This window comes from Oncorhynchus keta, chromosome 31, assembly GCF_023373465.1.
Source record: "Oncorhynchus keta strain PuntledgeMale-10-30-2019 chromosome 31, Oket_V2, whole genome shotgun sequence".
NCBI lineage: Eukaryota > Metazoa > Chordata > Actinopteri > Salmoniformes > Salmonidae > Oncorhynchus > Oncorhynchus keta.
This window is the reverse complement of record NC_068451.1, coordinates 11,315,100-11,330,242: the sequence shown is the minus strand read 5'-3', so window position 1 is coordinate 11,330,242 and position 15,143 is coordinate 11,315,100. Positions and strand designations below refer to the sequence as shown.

The window sequence follows — 15,143 nt, the reverse complement described above, 5'->3', positions numbered from 1 at the left end:
GCTCTGAGAGGATGAGCAAGGCGGCTGGAAGTGGATTCAGAGGGGGTGCTTTGAAACAGTTGAGGTAAAGTTGAGGGAAAGTTTGAAAATAGTAGGACATCGAGAGAAACTACGGGTGGGGGCCGAGAGCAGATTGAGAGCGGATTGAGAGGGGTGTCCTAAACTAAAAACAGTTGAAGGGCGATTAGAAGAAGAGGGAAGGTTGAGAAAGGAACGGGAACAGGTTAAAAGATGCATCATAGATCAACAAAAGATCAGAGGTTGCTCAAACGCTTGACAGGGGGCTGAGAAAGAGAGAGGCAGGAGGGAGGACAGAGAGAGACGAGGTTGAAAGAGGGAGTCTTATCTATGTCCCATCTGTCTTGACATGTACACTCCTCTAGTTGAAGCCCTGCAGGGGAGAGTATAAGAGGCATACATGTCAATTACTGAGTGTGGATCCTCCAGAAGGCTTAGGGGTAAGGCCTGTGCACTCTGGCCCAAAACCAGCCTTAACCAGCCCCAGCCTCAACTCTGATGTCATGGTTTTCCACTGTCATGTGAGTCAGCGAACCATGCACACCAAAGGTCGTCATCACACAAAGGCAGATACTCTGCGTGGCACATGCAAAATGTTACTCGATTTCATAATTTTTTCGAGTTCGGCGATTGAGTAGATATTTTTACACAACTGAACATTTTGTCTTCTTTGGTTGAAAAGGGGGGAAAACAATCAATATGACCTGCTTATTTTATGGCTGGAGTTTGTGAAGAGGTCAAACGTTCTTGCAAACAGAATAAAAGAAGTGAAAATGTAGAAAAATGCAAAGGTAGAAAAATGCTTCTCATCTAATGACATGATTGACAAATGTGCAGAGGAAAATGTGCAAAAGTGATTACGTGTGATTGACTGTTTGAGATTGTTTAACTCATCTCCCATGAAGACTCAAATACAACCCTTATCCGTATGACTATGTACTGACCATTATGAAGTTTAGATCCAAGATGTTTCTCATTAAGCAACCCTCCAAGATGTTTTGCTTGACTTGGTTGCACTACACACCTGGGAGATCTGCCTTAATAAATACCTGATGTGAAGCGCCAGTTAATTCCCCTATAAAATAACTCCCTTCCTTCTTCCTGTGAGCACGGCTGGTGTTTATCAAACGAGGTAACGTCCTGTCAAGTGACCCTGGTTTCTCCCAGAGCCCACCTGTGTGGACTTTTCTCTTAATCCATGCAGCCCTTTAACTCTGCTTTGAATACTTAGACTACTGAGTGTAACTAATTCTCCCACACAAGGATATTGTCTTCCCCTATCTCTTTCTTTGTCCTTCTCTTTCAAGCCACCCATTCACTGAATTCATTAGTAGGCAGTGTGGTGTGAGAGAGAAAAACTTTCCAATTAAAGGACTTAATAGGCTATTACCATCATCTTAAATCCAACATTTGTTTTTTCTCACATTGTGAAACCAGATAATGATTATTTATCAGATCACTGTGAACTTTTTAAAACCGTTTCTGAAGTTTCTAACTTATAATTAGTGTTTTGAATGTGATGTATTCCCTATTTTGACCTACGAGTGTACTGTGAAGACATGCCAAAGTATGTTTTTAAGGAAAAATAGAATAATAAAGCTAGTACAAATCATCCCATGTAATAGTCATGGGTCTGTGTAACATTTCCTACAATGATAAATTGTTTTTAAATGTGTACCAACCCCAACTTTATCATTCAAAACACGTAAATTTAACAATTGTTGTTACTAGTAGGGTTGAACTAAATGTGTTAAAAAGGCTATTTTCCCTCCACACACATGCTGCACAGACACTGCAGATGACAAGGGGGCTGTGGAGGCAGATAGTCCCCTGGGACGGTCAAGCAGGCCCCAGCAGGGCCTTTTCTCAGAGTAGAAACCCATTTGGTGCCTCCCTCCCTCTTCTCCTCGAGCCCCCCTGATCGCCAACCTGGAGGGGGCAGCTGTGCAAAAGAAGCACTGGTCCAGAGCAGGGAGCGTAAATCAGGGGCCATCGCGGGAACCCTGCCTTGCCCAGGGTCCCAGCCCGGCCTGGCACCATCACTCCTGGCTCTGACGTAGAGCGGGCTACCACTGAGGTGGGTTCCCACTGATGGATCACCCAGACCGGGACACGTGGGCAACCCGGGACCCCCTGAATGATCTATCATCACCAGTGACCAGCCAGAGGGAAAGCAGCCCATCTTCCAGGTTTGGCTTTAATTTGTTTTAGTTTTTAATATTTCATTTCCATTCAGTTCATGAATTGAAGATACCACATATGTCAACATTATTTATACTTTTAATGAATACATTTCAAAGTATTACCAATTGGAAAGCAATTTACCCTAACCCATGCTACCTATACACCATCAGAATGTTCTGATTGAGTTGTGAACTAGCAGTTCAATAAACTCTGACAAACTCTAATCTCATAACTTATGATGGATATCAGCCAATCAACTTTGTCATTTTTGTTGCAACAGCACTATGCTATGCTAGCTTAAAATGGTTGACGTGTCCTCCTCACCACTCCCTCATAACAGCACCTGGAATTGTGACAGGTAAATCTAATTTGCAGAGACAAGTCTTTGCTTCCCGAGGCAGTAGACTTTATTGCAATTGCCTTCACCCTTCGCTTTTTGCCCCTGTGTAGTAGTTTACGTCTCCCCCTGAGGCCTGACTCTAATGGACAGGGTCATAAAATGGTTGTGTTACTGTTTTCCTTTTTCAAACCAGTGATACCAGTTGTTCACCTTCCTCATGGGGCCTTTTGTAATGCCTGACGGGTCGTCTGCTCCAGACAGGGATGTTTGTAGAAGTCAACCTTGAGTTGTCTCCACATTCAATAAGGACCATCTTTATGAGCTTTTCAGCGCTTAAAACATTCATGGGAGAAATGGCCACTTGGATGGTTGTTTTGATTTAGTTGCATATTTTAAAGTTAAACTGTTTGTTGATGTACTGAAATATTTCAATAAAACCTCCTAAAACATTAAAATGTTTACTAATTTATCGGAAAAACAACACATTGGGAAAAGATGTTCGTTCACTGTTTTTTTAGGCTATCACCAACAATGTTTTTCGTGTCATTACTCTTACATGTTTTTGTAATAACAGATATTTTGACAGGTCCTGGGGTTGAGGGTAGGACAAGAGGACCTTCACGTTGACACATACAGCCGAGACAGAAATAGAGACACATGGTCATGATAGGGTTAGGATATGTCATTCTGAGAACCACCAGCATCTTTCACCCTGTCGTCTGGCCCCAAGCCATCCACAATAATTAGAAAAGACAGGCTAATAAGTCAAATTGATAAGGAAGTAAGTGAACTGTGATACACCCTGTATGTGAGTTAAGACAATCGAGTTTGACCACCTCTATTAACCAACACTTTATATTCATTTGAGTGATTATCCCCTGTTGCTATGACACTGACATTTTGGTATGGAGAGAAATGAAATCAAAAGTATTGGATTTAATAATTACCATATTGAAGAATTGATGAAAGGCAGTGTCATAGGAAAATAACCAAGCCATGTGTCATCATTCCGTCAACTCTGTACTTCACATCAACAGAACATTTGCACATACTGCCCTCACATGGTACCACTAGTACTACACTTACTGTTCCGTTTCAAAATCAAAACACAGCACGTTTTTAAACCTATATTGCAGAGGTGTATTCAAAGGTAGCATGCAAAACAAAAACATTACAAGTAAAATGTCATCAAATATGTATTTTTATTAGCAGACACCCAAGCCCTTTGGGGGGGAAATAATGCTAATCACAAAACTGCCCCAATGCACCTTGAGAAAACATTCTTTATTCTGTCTCGACTTTGTGTACTTCTGACCTCACATACAAGACATTGTATTTTCAGACAAAACACAGACACACTCCATCACTTCATATCATATAGTTCAATGTACCACATGCTACTGAACTACAAGATCTTGAGGCCTTCTAGTGATGGCCACTAAAATGCAAGAGTCTAATCTAAAACCAAACTCTTCTTGAATTAAACTGCCAAGAGACCGAAGCGATGCTGCTCATTTAGAAACAATCTCTCAAGCAGTATTGAAATGATAACACACTAGTTTACAACAATGTTAATTGACACCCTCTTCAACTGCAGGCTTTTGTTCCAGACCTGATTAAACTTATCAAGGTATTGAACAGACAACACATTTTAATAGATGAGTTAGTGCTGGAACCAAAGCCTGCACAGGCTGTTACTCTCTAGAACCAGGGTTGATGACTGCTGAGTTTTGCTGGTCAGTCCCGTCCAGCCTTGAGTTTCTCCTCCACCGTGTGGTCCCCCTTGGATCCTCCCATGCAGGGTGGGCTCTTGACTATGCTGGGGTTGCTGCCCCACTGCAGGGGTGTCTTGGCCTGGATGGCCAGCGCGTGGACACAGCTCTTCAGCTCCTCGGCTAGGGTCTCGTTGACAAGGCGGTGGCGCTGTAGCAGGGAGAGGCCGTCGAAGCGTGGGCTGACCACCAGGACTCTGAAGTGGGACTCGGATCCAGGGGGCACGGCGTGCATGTGGCTCTCATTGTGGACCTCCAGGTGTTCTGGCTCCAACTGCTGGGTGAGCTTGGTCCGTATGGCCCCCTCCACGGGGCGGTTGGGATCAGGAGCCATGTGGGGTCTGAAGTGGGTTAAGGGCCTGGTGAAGGCGAGGGTGGTGGAGATTGGACAAGCACAGCGGAGAACACTGGGCAGCATTCAGAGGATTTTGGGGAAGGCGACGACTGTAGAAAGCCTGCAATGAAGAAGTGGTCTTTCTTCAGGTTCAGAAGTTACAATCTTAGAAAAAAAGGTGCTATCTAGAACCTAAAAGGGTTCTTTGGCTGTCCCGTCTGTGGAAAGGGTTCTACATGGAACCTAAAAGGGTTCTACTTGGAACCAAAAAGGATTATCCTATGGGGACAGCCGAATAACCCTTTTGGAACCACTGTAGCTCGCATTCAGTAGCTCGCTATCTGCTGTTAAACTAGCTATTTTACAGCAGACTCTGCTTTACATAGCTACAGTATCTGGGGGGTATAAATCTGTGGAACATTCCAACTGGAATCCGCTCCAAAACCTTCATAAATCTCAAAGTTGCCAACACACAACACATACAAAGTTGTATAGAGGCAGAATAAGATACCGGGTAGGGAATGGGCTATTTCATTGGGCTATTTCATCAGTTTTTCAATCACCACGTTTATTCCTGAAAAATGTCTGTCCTCACTCTGGTAGCCTATGGACAAACATTAAGAATAAGCTACGTGGTGAGTTGATGCCTATTCGGCAGCTAGTTAGCTCGGTGGTGAGTTGATGCCTATTCGGCAGCTAGTTAGCTCGGTGGTGAGTTGATGCCTATTCGGCAGCTAGTTAGCTCGGTGGTGAGTTGATGCCTATTCGGCAGCTAGTTAGCTCGGTGGTGAGTTGATGCCTATTCGGCAGCTAGTTAGCTCGGTGGTGAGTTGATGCCTATTCGGCAGCTAGTTAGCTCCGTGGTGAGTTGATGCCTATTCGGCAGCTAGTTAGCTCGGTGGTGAGTTGATGCCTATTCGGCAGCTAGTTAGCTCGGTGAATTGATCATGTTACTTTGTATACGTTGTTTGTTGGCAACCTTGTACTTACAAAGTTTTTGGAACAGATTTCTGTTGGAACGTTCCACAAATTATACCCACCCCAGTATCTGTTAGCTCTAGCTACAACATCTATGTTCTTTCGATACATGAAAATGCAATGCTGAGCAACGACGTTTGCTAATTTCTTTCACAACATACTATAACTAGCTACGTTAGCTAGCTAACGTTATCTAACTGGCTAGCAAGCTTCTTGCAGTAATCACAGCCACATTGACTGCATTTCGTAGCCTCGAATAGTACCTTCGCTAGTTTGGGTTGTTATTAATAAATGATCAAAGCTGTAATAACCCAAAGTGAGTTGTAATACATGTATTCGTTACCTACCTTTTCACAGTGTCCTCGGTTTTCCAACGTACACAGGAAGTGCTGACTGCCTGGGACTTGTAGTCTTTGTTTGAATTGTAGTCTTTGTAGACGGCCTGGGACTCATATTTCAGCAGTAAATTGTAGTCTTTGTAGGCTAGTAAATCTTGTACTGGTGGAGGTTTGTTGCAAAGTTTAAAAAAAATCTAAATGAGCTACCATGCCTGTTGGTGAAATTACATTGAACCAACGTGGAATAAGATTGACATCTGTTCCCAGTGGGATGCTGTTCTGACCCCTAGGCACAGAAATCAAGAAATCCATTATATCATTGATGATCAATTCGGTAAATTAAATAATTACAAGTGTTTCATCATTAGGACAGTAGTTTATTTTTCTTTGCTATCCATTGCAGTTGTGAAAATGTCAATTGCACAACAGTGCAAATAAATAAACATAGACAAAAGATAAGAAAAAATCTCACACACAAACTTTATAACAGAATCATGACGTTGTAACATTTAAGTATTCTTCATAACCAGTAGTATTTATTTTGATGTATTTACTTATATTCCATTCTCATTTACAAAATACACAAAATCAAAGACAACATATATAATAGTATTCTGTCATTTACACTTCATTTTTTTTGTCCTTTGTATTTTATTTATGGTTCCACATGTATAGAGTATTGTATTGTATAGAGTATTGTAATTCCTAATACTATGATCTATACTTACATACAAACAACTACAGATTCTACAGCACAGTACAATGACAGTGATAAATTCTCTGTTACATGAATTAATCACAATATATTCTTATTGACAAAAGCCTGAAAGACCTAGGGGTAGTTTTAGAAGTAAATATTAGCCATTCAGTCCCATTTAGTAGAAGCCAACACACAGCATTTCAGTGGAAAAGGCCCAGCATATAATGTGCTTAATTTCCCAGTAGTGTTTTGGGGAGAGATAAAAGACAAATAATCAAACACTTATTGCTATAATTACATTTTTGCACTCATGATTGACCGTTGACCGAGCAACAAGTTAAGAATACAAAAAACCCTGTAACAGAATTGAAAATATGCAACTACAGGTACTAGAAACAATCTTGACTTAAAATATCCTGAACTGGTTCACTGAGAGAGTAAATAGATAGTTGAGCATTTCACAGCGTTCCATCTCGTACTATACAACAATAATATTGACATCCTTGTTTATCATTTCATGGGCGGTATAATTAGGACAACATACAGATAGGATATGGAAACACAGATCAGACACATGCTGCAATGCTGAGGCTGATTCTTCAATAACAAATGGAATCTTTTAAGATTACTCTGCTACTTAGAGGAATTGTTGACAAATGTACTTTCCGACAGACTGGCCATCCACGTCCCAGATCAGTTTATAAAAACTGCTCCCCCTACTACAGGAATATTTTCAAGGGGTCAAAGGTTATAAAGACCTATAATATTTATTAATGATCTATGTTATATTTCATGTATTTTAATTTACATATTTAAATCTATATTCCAGTTTTTTTTTTATGACATAGTATAAACTTAAGACATACAAAAATATTTGGCAATAATAAATGAGAAGTTACTCATGGCACACTTATAGATCGGCAGTCACTAAACCATCAGTGAATGGTTTGGATGTGTAGACTAATGCATGTCGATTGTGTGGAATATGCTAGTTTATGGTCATGTAAACACAAAGTAAAGTGAGAGGTTGCAATGTCAATACATAGTCAACTGTGACAACTGTAAATCAATGTATACTGATTATTTTGTGTGCTGTTCACAACTGCATGCATGACTCATTTGGTACCAATGAATCATTTGGCTACTGTCTTAAAGTGGTCACTTGTTGTTGTTGTGCGTACGTCACCTTCCGTTACCCTTCATGTGCTAGCTACTGATATATTTTATGTCACAAAGGTTTTGGTCTTTTGAAGAATGCAAGGCATTAACAACTGTGCATGTACAGCTAGGTACATTTAGTGCAATGGATCAGTCTTTATCTAGAATTCTGTTAAGTCTACATATGGCTGCTATCCTAAAAAATGGCAGTTTATGATCATTTCCTTTGTTGCTGAATCAGTGCTTGTTGCTTTTCTCTGTTCGATTCTTTATAACATGCAATTGTGAACATACCGCACATGATCAATGTGCTAGCTATAAGGGAAATGGGAAATGTGTTTTGGTACCAAACCAATGTACAGGAAATCTATGGATCAGATATCCCATGAGGACACTGCCCTTAGCAGAGTGTTTAGTCCTAGTCTATCATGTACGATTACAAACCTCAGCGGAGGTGTGTAACATGTTAAAATATACCCATATAGCATGATGTTCTAAGCTTCAAAGGTGGAAATCAAAGGAAAGTTACACTACTTCTATTTCAATGCTTGGTGAAATGTTTCCCAATAGCATCCAATAATGTTCTCCTTCTCATTGAGTTTGAATTCTCATTCTGATCATCCGATCAAAAAAGCATCTTTTACTTGTATCGCCACATCAGTTAATCATACTCCAAGTATCGAATAAAACAACCAATAAACAAGCTATCAAGAATCCACAAAAGAGTAATCAATATTGCAGGTCAAAGTTCAATATTGTACAGGCAAACAAGCACATTCTCACACCCATATCAGAATTATACTCAGAATAAGATATGGGCTATGACGTACATGTTAGTGTTTAATGACATATATGTGCTTACCACTATAGTCTCTTTTGAAACACATATATTACACCAAAAGTAAATATATCTACATGTATTTCAAACTCAAAACAAATATAAATTTAAATCTACTGAAAATATATCACAATGTTTCACTGAAGTTTAGTATATCCTTTCCATACCTGTGTGTCTTTTCAACTTCATTATTTTGAAGATTTTCGATCCACATTTTAACATCTAGTTCCTGTATCGAAATATCACACAAAAATGAAAACGGATGTTTCAGTTGTGCACATTAAAATGGTTTGATGTGTTTAAGGGATGCGAGAATGTTCCAGAAATCCAAGGTCACTGTTAGAACAGCCGAATGATATCAAAGGCAGTGTGATTTATCTCGTTAAAAGGATATGGATATAACATCTAACATCTGACTTATTGATGTACAGTAACATGATACACTTCAATGCCACTTTCATATCGTGTTCTATCTTTCTAGCAAACTGTCCATGAATTCACTTACATACTTAGTTACATGCATACCACTTTCCAAAAACACATTTTGTAAGAGCAAAACATAATGCCTAAGACAGATGGAACAAAGAAGGCATTTGTTACTACAGGATACATGAAGCAAGAATGCCGATTGAACTGTGGGATTTTAAACCTTTGTTTAAAACGTATCAATAGTAATAACTATTGTAACAAGTTGTGACAAGAGCCATATTTGCATCCGCAAACATTTGTGCTTTAAACGTGGAATGTTTGAACAAAAGTGTTGTTCTAAAATGTACATGGAGAACAATATGGGCTGAACAAATTTCAACACAGTCAGAAATGGAGATTGAAGGATTGATTTGAGTGACTGTTTATGATTGACTGAGATAGAACGGCTAGAAAGAATGTTTTAAAGGGAAAAAGCTCAACAGATCACGTTTGTCAACAGTCTCATTCAAACCACAATGAAAAGTCAACCTAGAATGTTCTAGCATCTATAAAATGGCAGTTATCTTGTACATAAAATAAACACAAGACCTTGGAAGGTATGATAATGAGGAGAGGCCTTGGTTTAACGAAATGTTTTGGTTTACCCATTAAGTCAAAAATGGTTCAAATCAAGGCATAACACATCATTTTTGACTGACGTTCTCCCATAACAATGTAGACACATGTAGATGGGAGGTGAGCTGAGCTTATCGGAGAAATTGGTCTGAATACAGATCGGATGGCTAGTGGTCATTTCTATTACGGGCTATTGGCATGGCTCATAAACTAGACCCCATGTCCCTACCCCATAACCCCATAAATCTGTCTTCATTTTGGGGACCTGAATCTAAACTAGTTCCTCAACCCTCCTAAACACATACACTCAGTGATTAAGATTGCACTGAACAAGCATTAAAGTTGGAACAGCTTCTGTTGGTCTAGGGGCAGAGTTTGGTTGCACTTCCCTTCCTCGACCAACTCACAGCATATTCATGGGGATCAATGTCAAGCAGCGGCAGCACAGTTCCACAGATCTTAGTAGTATAGAGATGTGTCTATCTAAACAGTACATCCAATATCAGGCAATCCACAATATTTACAACTTAGTAGATCTGTACAGCATCTGCATTGAACTAATTCCTGTGAATAGGCTGTGACTTCAATGGGGCGTACAGGGCAGAGTTTAGGGGTTTCTTGGGCTGCTTGTTGTTCACAGTGTGGCTTACTCATTCCGGCCCCCCACGTTGCCCCCTAGGGGTGTGGCCACATTATTGCAGCACCTGGCCCCGTGTCTCCGGCAGCTTGAACGCCAGGAAGCTGCCCGCTGCAAGTGCCCCGGAGGCGAACAGGATGGGCACAGCCTTGGTAATGCCCACGAAAGAGGTGAAGATGCTGATGCCCAACACGGCTGCCAGCTTACAGAGGGCGTTTAGAAAGCCAAACGCTGTGCATCTGGGAGGAGAGAGGAAGATCAGTCAGTTCCATAATGACCTCTATTCAAACAGTCTCAGATTGAACTCATAATGTAACACCTGCAGGAGGATTGTTCAGCCAGATAGGGAGCGCTACTACTCTTTCTGAAATTGGAAAATAATATTTAATCATGGTCAGATATTATTAAGCAATGAGGTATGGGGGGTGTGGTATATTGACCATTTACCACAAACCCCTGAGGTGCCTTATTGCTTTTATAAACTGGTTACCGACATAATTAGAGCAGTAAAAAAAATGTTTTGTCATACCCATGGTATACGGTCTGATATACCACGGCTGCCAGCCAATCAGCATTCAGGGCTAGAACTCCGTTAATAATAATGAACAGCTAGTCTGCTATGATGAGATCTCAGAGTTTTGAAATGGCCAGAAATGTTTCAGTCAACCCAGTTTACTGGGATATACAGGATTATTTAGTATAGGTTGGTTGAGGCAGTGCAGTGTTCACTCAGCCATGGGGTGGCAGTAAGGATTCCCACCCAGTCTCACACACCACTACCACCGATGCTCTTACACAGTACTACTTCCTCCATTTGCCTCCATCTAGTGTAGCCAATCACATCAAGGCACCACTTTTGCCAGTAAACCCTGGAAGCTACAACCTTCCACAGTGCCACGGTTTTGGTGTGGCTCTCTGGTTGGGGTTTCCTACCTCTTGTCAGAGGGGTAGAGCTCCACCGTCAGCACGTCCAGGGCATTCCAGGAGGCGATGCTGATGCCCCCGAACAAACAGAGCAGAGCGATCATGGCCGACTCGCTGTTGCCGAACGACAGGAAGAAACAGCTGACACAAGAGATCACACTGGAGCCCGCTGGAGAGCGAGAGGAGGGAAAGAGATGGGGAGGAAGGGAAAGGGAGGGAGATATGGGGTAAAGAGGGGTAGAGAGAGGGAGGGGGGAAGGGGAGAAAGAGAGAAGAAGAGAGGGAAAATGAGTGAATCTATGAATATGTCATTTAATATGCCTGCTATTCTTGCTGAATCCATTTTGGCCGTTGTGAGACAGGAAATTGTGCCCAATCTACCATAGGTTTTAAACAGACAACATTTTGTTTTCTAGCTCTTAGTGGGAAATTAAAAGACGTTTTTAAAAAGAATAGAAAACAAAGTGATAACTGGCTCAGGCCACAGTGTACTGTGCATTAGTTTGGTCCGCTAGAAAGTGATCTCTATGTGTCGAAGACATGCACCAACAGTACGGTGCAAAATCACATGACACCATTGTAGCCGTGACGACACTGTGCCACTCCTCGCTCTATTACCCAACATCCTCAGCCGTCCAATCTTGTCCATGAGCAGCGCCGACACAATGTTGCCAGGCAACACGGCCAATGTGCCCAGGAAGCTGACAAAGTAAATCATGTAGGCACTGTTCTCGTCGCTGAAGTCGCTAAGCATGCAGCCCTCCTTGTTGTGCAGGAAGGTGCTGTTGACCAGTTTGCTGTTGATCAGCCTGTACTTGAACAGATCTGCAGGGGAGAGAAGGTGGGGAGAGAGGGGAGAGAAGGTGGGGAGAGGGGGGAGAGGGGGTGTATTGATGAGAATTGTGGTTAAATAGATTCAATGTAGGGATAGACTTTAATGCATTCTGTACTGCTCTGATCTTTAGTTTCAGCTATTTCATATGAACACAGTACCATAAACCACAGTCATTCTAACGGATGAACGACAGAATATGAACTGGGGCCTAAGGTTCACATATCTAGGGCCTATTCAATGAGTTACTCAATAAAATACATTCATAATACTGAATTCTTTATTCTACTGTACATAAGAGAACGGTTTGTCCATAGTGTCCAAGCCTAACCTCTGACCTCCAATCTCTAGGTTTTGCTCTGCTGTACTTCTCAGCATAAATCCATCATGTGGTTGTTCCCATAGTGGGTTAACATTCTGCACTATGGCAACAATCTAGCAGCTTCTAGCTCTCAGTGGTAAATCACAGAGGGATTAAGAACTAAAGCAAAAGCAGTGAAATTAGTTTCTAACTCAAATTCAAATGAGTAGCTCCTGCATGGCACTGATAGCAGCAGAGTGATTGCTTGACTAGTCTAATGATGGACAAACACCTAACAGAACGAGAGGGAGGCGTTTAGATAGTCCCTGTCGTACGCTCTGATAACGTCTTGAGAGAGAGAGAGAGAGAGAGAGAGAGAGAGAGAGAGAGAGAGAGAGAGAGGCTAAGCCATTATAGGCTTGTGTTTGGCTGATAGTAGGTTCCTATCGTTGAGTGTGTAATGTCAGAGATGAAGTTGGATTCTGCCGCTGGATCGAGAGGACTTCAAGCTCATCAATATTACCCATCTTTTCTCATCAGCCATACAGATGAGTCATCTTCTTGTGCAGGCTGCTTTTTGTTCTGGAAAAATCTATCATTCACTTTGAGATGACTGACAGTTATGTAATATGCAGGCTGAAGTAAAATAGGATTTGGGGCTGTGTTGCTAGGATACCTCTCTCTGTCGGCATTGCTACATTATGTTACAGGGCCAGGGAGTAGAGTGATGGTAATTGAGCCATTTTGTCTTGTGTGAAGCATATAATTGGAGCTGATTCTCTGCTCTGTTTCTGGCTCTGTTTCTGTAAGAGAGGTTGAACACCTTAGTAAGAAATGCATAAGATCTATATGAACAACGTGAGACATTTTTAGCTCCGTAGACAAAATATGGAAGACAATTGTATTTTCTCTGTCAATCAAACACAGAAGCCACTAACACGATTGAGATTACAGTACTGAGATGAGTTAATGAAGGAAAACCCAAAAACAAGACATACACAACTTATAATTCCAACAAACACTGATACAACACTCTCATCAGCAGACCTGTGTTGTAGAAGAGGGTAGCAATAAAGGTGCAGTTCTTGAAGAAGGTGTTGCTGGAGGTGATGTCTTCAAAGTAGCACTCCTCAAACAGAGAATCCTCGAACACCATGGACTTCATCTTCAGATTCATAAACCTGACAGAGAGATAGAGAGACAGAGAGAGAGAGATCGGGACAGAGAGAGAGAGAGAGAGAGAGAGAGAGAGAGAGAGAGAGAGAGAGAGAGAGAGAGAGAGAGAGAGAGAGAGAGAGAGAGAGAGAGAGAGAGAGAGAGAGAGAGAGAGAGAGAGAGAGAGAGAGAGAGAGAGAGAGAGAGAGAGAGAGAGAGAGAGAGAGAGAGAGAGAGAGAGAGAGAGAGAGAGAGAGAGAGAGAGAGAGAGAGAGAGAGAGAGAGAGAGAGAGAGAGAGAGAGAAAGAGTTTGACTGATAGACCATTGACCTATTTCCTGTATGAATGGCTTGGTACCCTGCTGTGTTCCTATGACAACACTGATGAGGGAAGAGGGAAAGGGGGACCCACTTGTTGTTGAAGTACTCTCCGTTGCGGTGCACCTGGTTCTCCAGGGTGAAGTTGAAGGTGACGTGCTCCACCTTCTCCTTGATGAAGACCTTGGTGCGCGAGGAGTACTCCTGCTTCTGGATATACTTGATCATGTCAGGGAACCACACCGTCAGCCCATAGTAACTGAGGGAGAGAAGGGAGATGGATGTTAAGACAGACGTAGGGGTCATGATGATATACTTAACATAATCCACTTAGAAGGGATAGGACACTAACTACATCATCAATATCAGTAATGTAAAACTACATTTTCACTTGAGACAGACAACATCTAATCAAAGTGTGTTGGTCACATACGCAGATTTGCAGGTGTTATAGCAGGTGCAGTGAAATGCTTATGTTACTAGCCCCAACAGTGCAGCAGAATGCCTCGCGAATACAATACTAATACACAAATAAATAAAAAATCTAAACAAGAAATTAAGTTAGTTTATTATACCATTAATTCCTTCTATGCGGATCTAACTTTGGCTGTATATTATCTGAAAACAGTTTTGGGAGCTTGACTTTACCTGAACGACATAGAGAACCACACAGCCATCATCATGAGAGTGGTGCGACGGTACTCGGGAGAGAATATGGCCAGGAAGTTGCTCCACACCTACAGGGAGGTTCACACACACACACACACACACACACACACACACACACACACACACACACACACACACACACACACACACACACACACACACACACACACACACACACACACACACACACACACACACACACACACACACACACACACAAACAGGCACGCAAACGCACACACACACACAAACAATATATCTCAAAGGAAGTCTTCTACAATCTACAACAGCATTAAAAGAACATAAAGTTCCACGTTCCACACAAGCCAACAGTAAACACAGCCAGTAAACACAGCTAGTAAATATAGCTAGGGAATCTCTGCACACAGGCACTTTATAAACAACGGGGGCTGATATACAAACAATCGTTCCAGTCTCTCACTCCGTAGTTGAGAGCATATAAACATAAACCTACTCCATAAGGTAGATTATGTTACCTGGTTGAACAGGTTATTAAGGGAGAGTATGTTACCTGGTTGAACAGGTTAAGGTAGAGCATGTTACCTGGTTGAACAGGTTATTAAGGTAGAGTATGTTACCTGGT

At 41.6% G+C, this 15,143-nt stretch overlaps 2 protein-coding genes and 1 long non-coding RNA gene across 3 annotated transcripts in view; 1 reads left to right on the top strand and 2 right to left on the bottom strand.

Annotated features, from left to right (window-relative positions):
* Positions 1 to 3,593, top strand: part of LOC127914290 (uncharacterized) — a 35,288-nt gene extending 31,695 nt beyond the window's left edge. The window contains exons 2-3 of the long non-coding RNA XR_008087910.1: positions 1,808 to 2,207; positions 2,736 to 3,593. This is a non-coding gene — a long non-coding RNA (uncharacterized LOC127914290). The remainder of the gene's footprint in view (positions 1 to 1,807; positions 2,208 to 2,735) is intronic.
* Positions 3,594 to 3,725: 132 nt separating this feature from the next.
* On the bottom strand, positions 3,726 to 6,044 carry LOC118364410 (bolA-like protein 1). The gene is made up of 2 exons (XM_035745929.1): positions 5,974 to 6,044; positions 3,726 to 4,769 (listed from the first exon to the last, which is right to left on the bottom strand). Exon 2 carries the CDS (start codon positions 4,730 to 4,732, stop codon positions 4,280 to 4,282), a length of 453 nt encoding a protein of 150 aa, XP_035601822.1. The 5' UTR covers positions 4,733 to 4,769; positions 5,974 to 6,044; the 3' UTR covers positions 3,726 to 4,279.
* A 276-nt stretch (positions 6,045 to 6,320) lies between these two features.
* Positions 6,321 to 15,143, bottom strand: part of LOC118364047 (synaptic vesicle glycoprotein 2A-like) — a 54,169-nt gene continuing 45,346 nt past the window's right edge. The window contains exons 8-13 of the mRNA XM_052489558.1: positions 14,519 to 14,607; positions 13,965 to 14,129; positions 13,446 to 13,579; positions 11,884 to 12,090; positions 11,275 to 11,434; positions 6,321 to 10,580 (exon numbers count right to left, since the gene is read on the bottom strand). Of these exons, the coding sequence (XP_052345518.1) occupies positions 10,397 to 10,580; positions 11,275 to 11,434; positions 11,884 to 12,090; positions 13,446 to 13,579; positions 13,965 to 14,129; positions 14,519 to 14,607 (939 nt within the window). The 3' untranslated portion in view covers positions 6,321 to 10,396. The remainder of the gene's footprint in view (positions 10,581 to 11,274; positions 11,435 to 11,883; positions 12,091 to 13,445; positions 13,580 to 13,964; positions 14,130 to 14,518; positions 14,608 to 15,143) is intronic.

Bases quoted from the DNA above. Each gene is read 5' to 3' on its own strand.
- LOC118364410 (XM_035745929.1), bottom strand. From the start codon at position 4,732: ATGCTGCCCAGTGTTCTCCGCTGTGCTTGTCCAATCTCCACCACCCTC.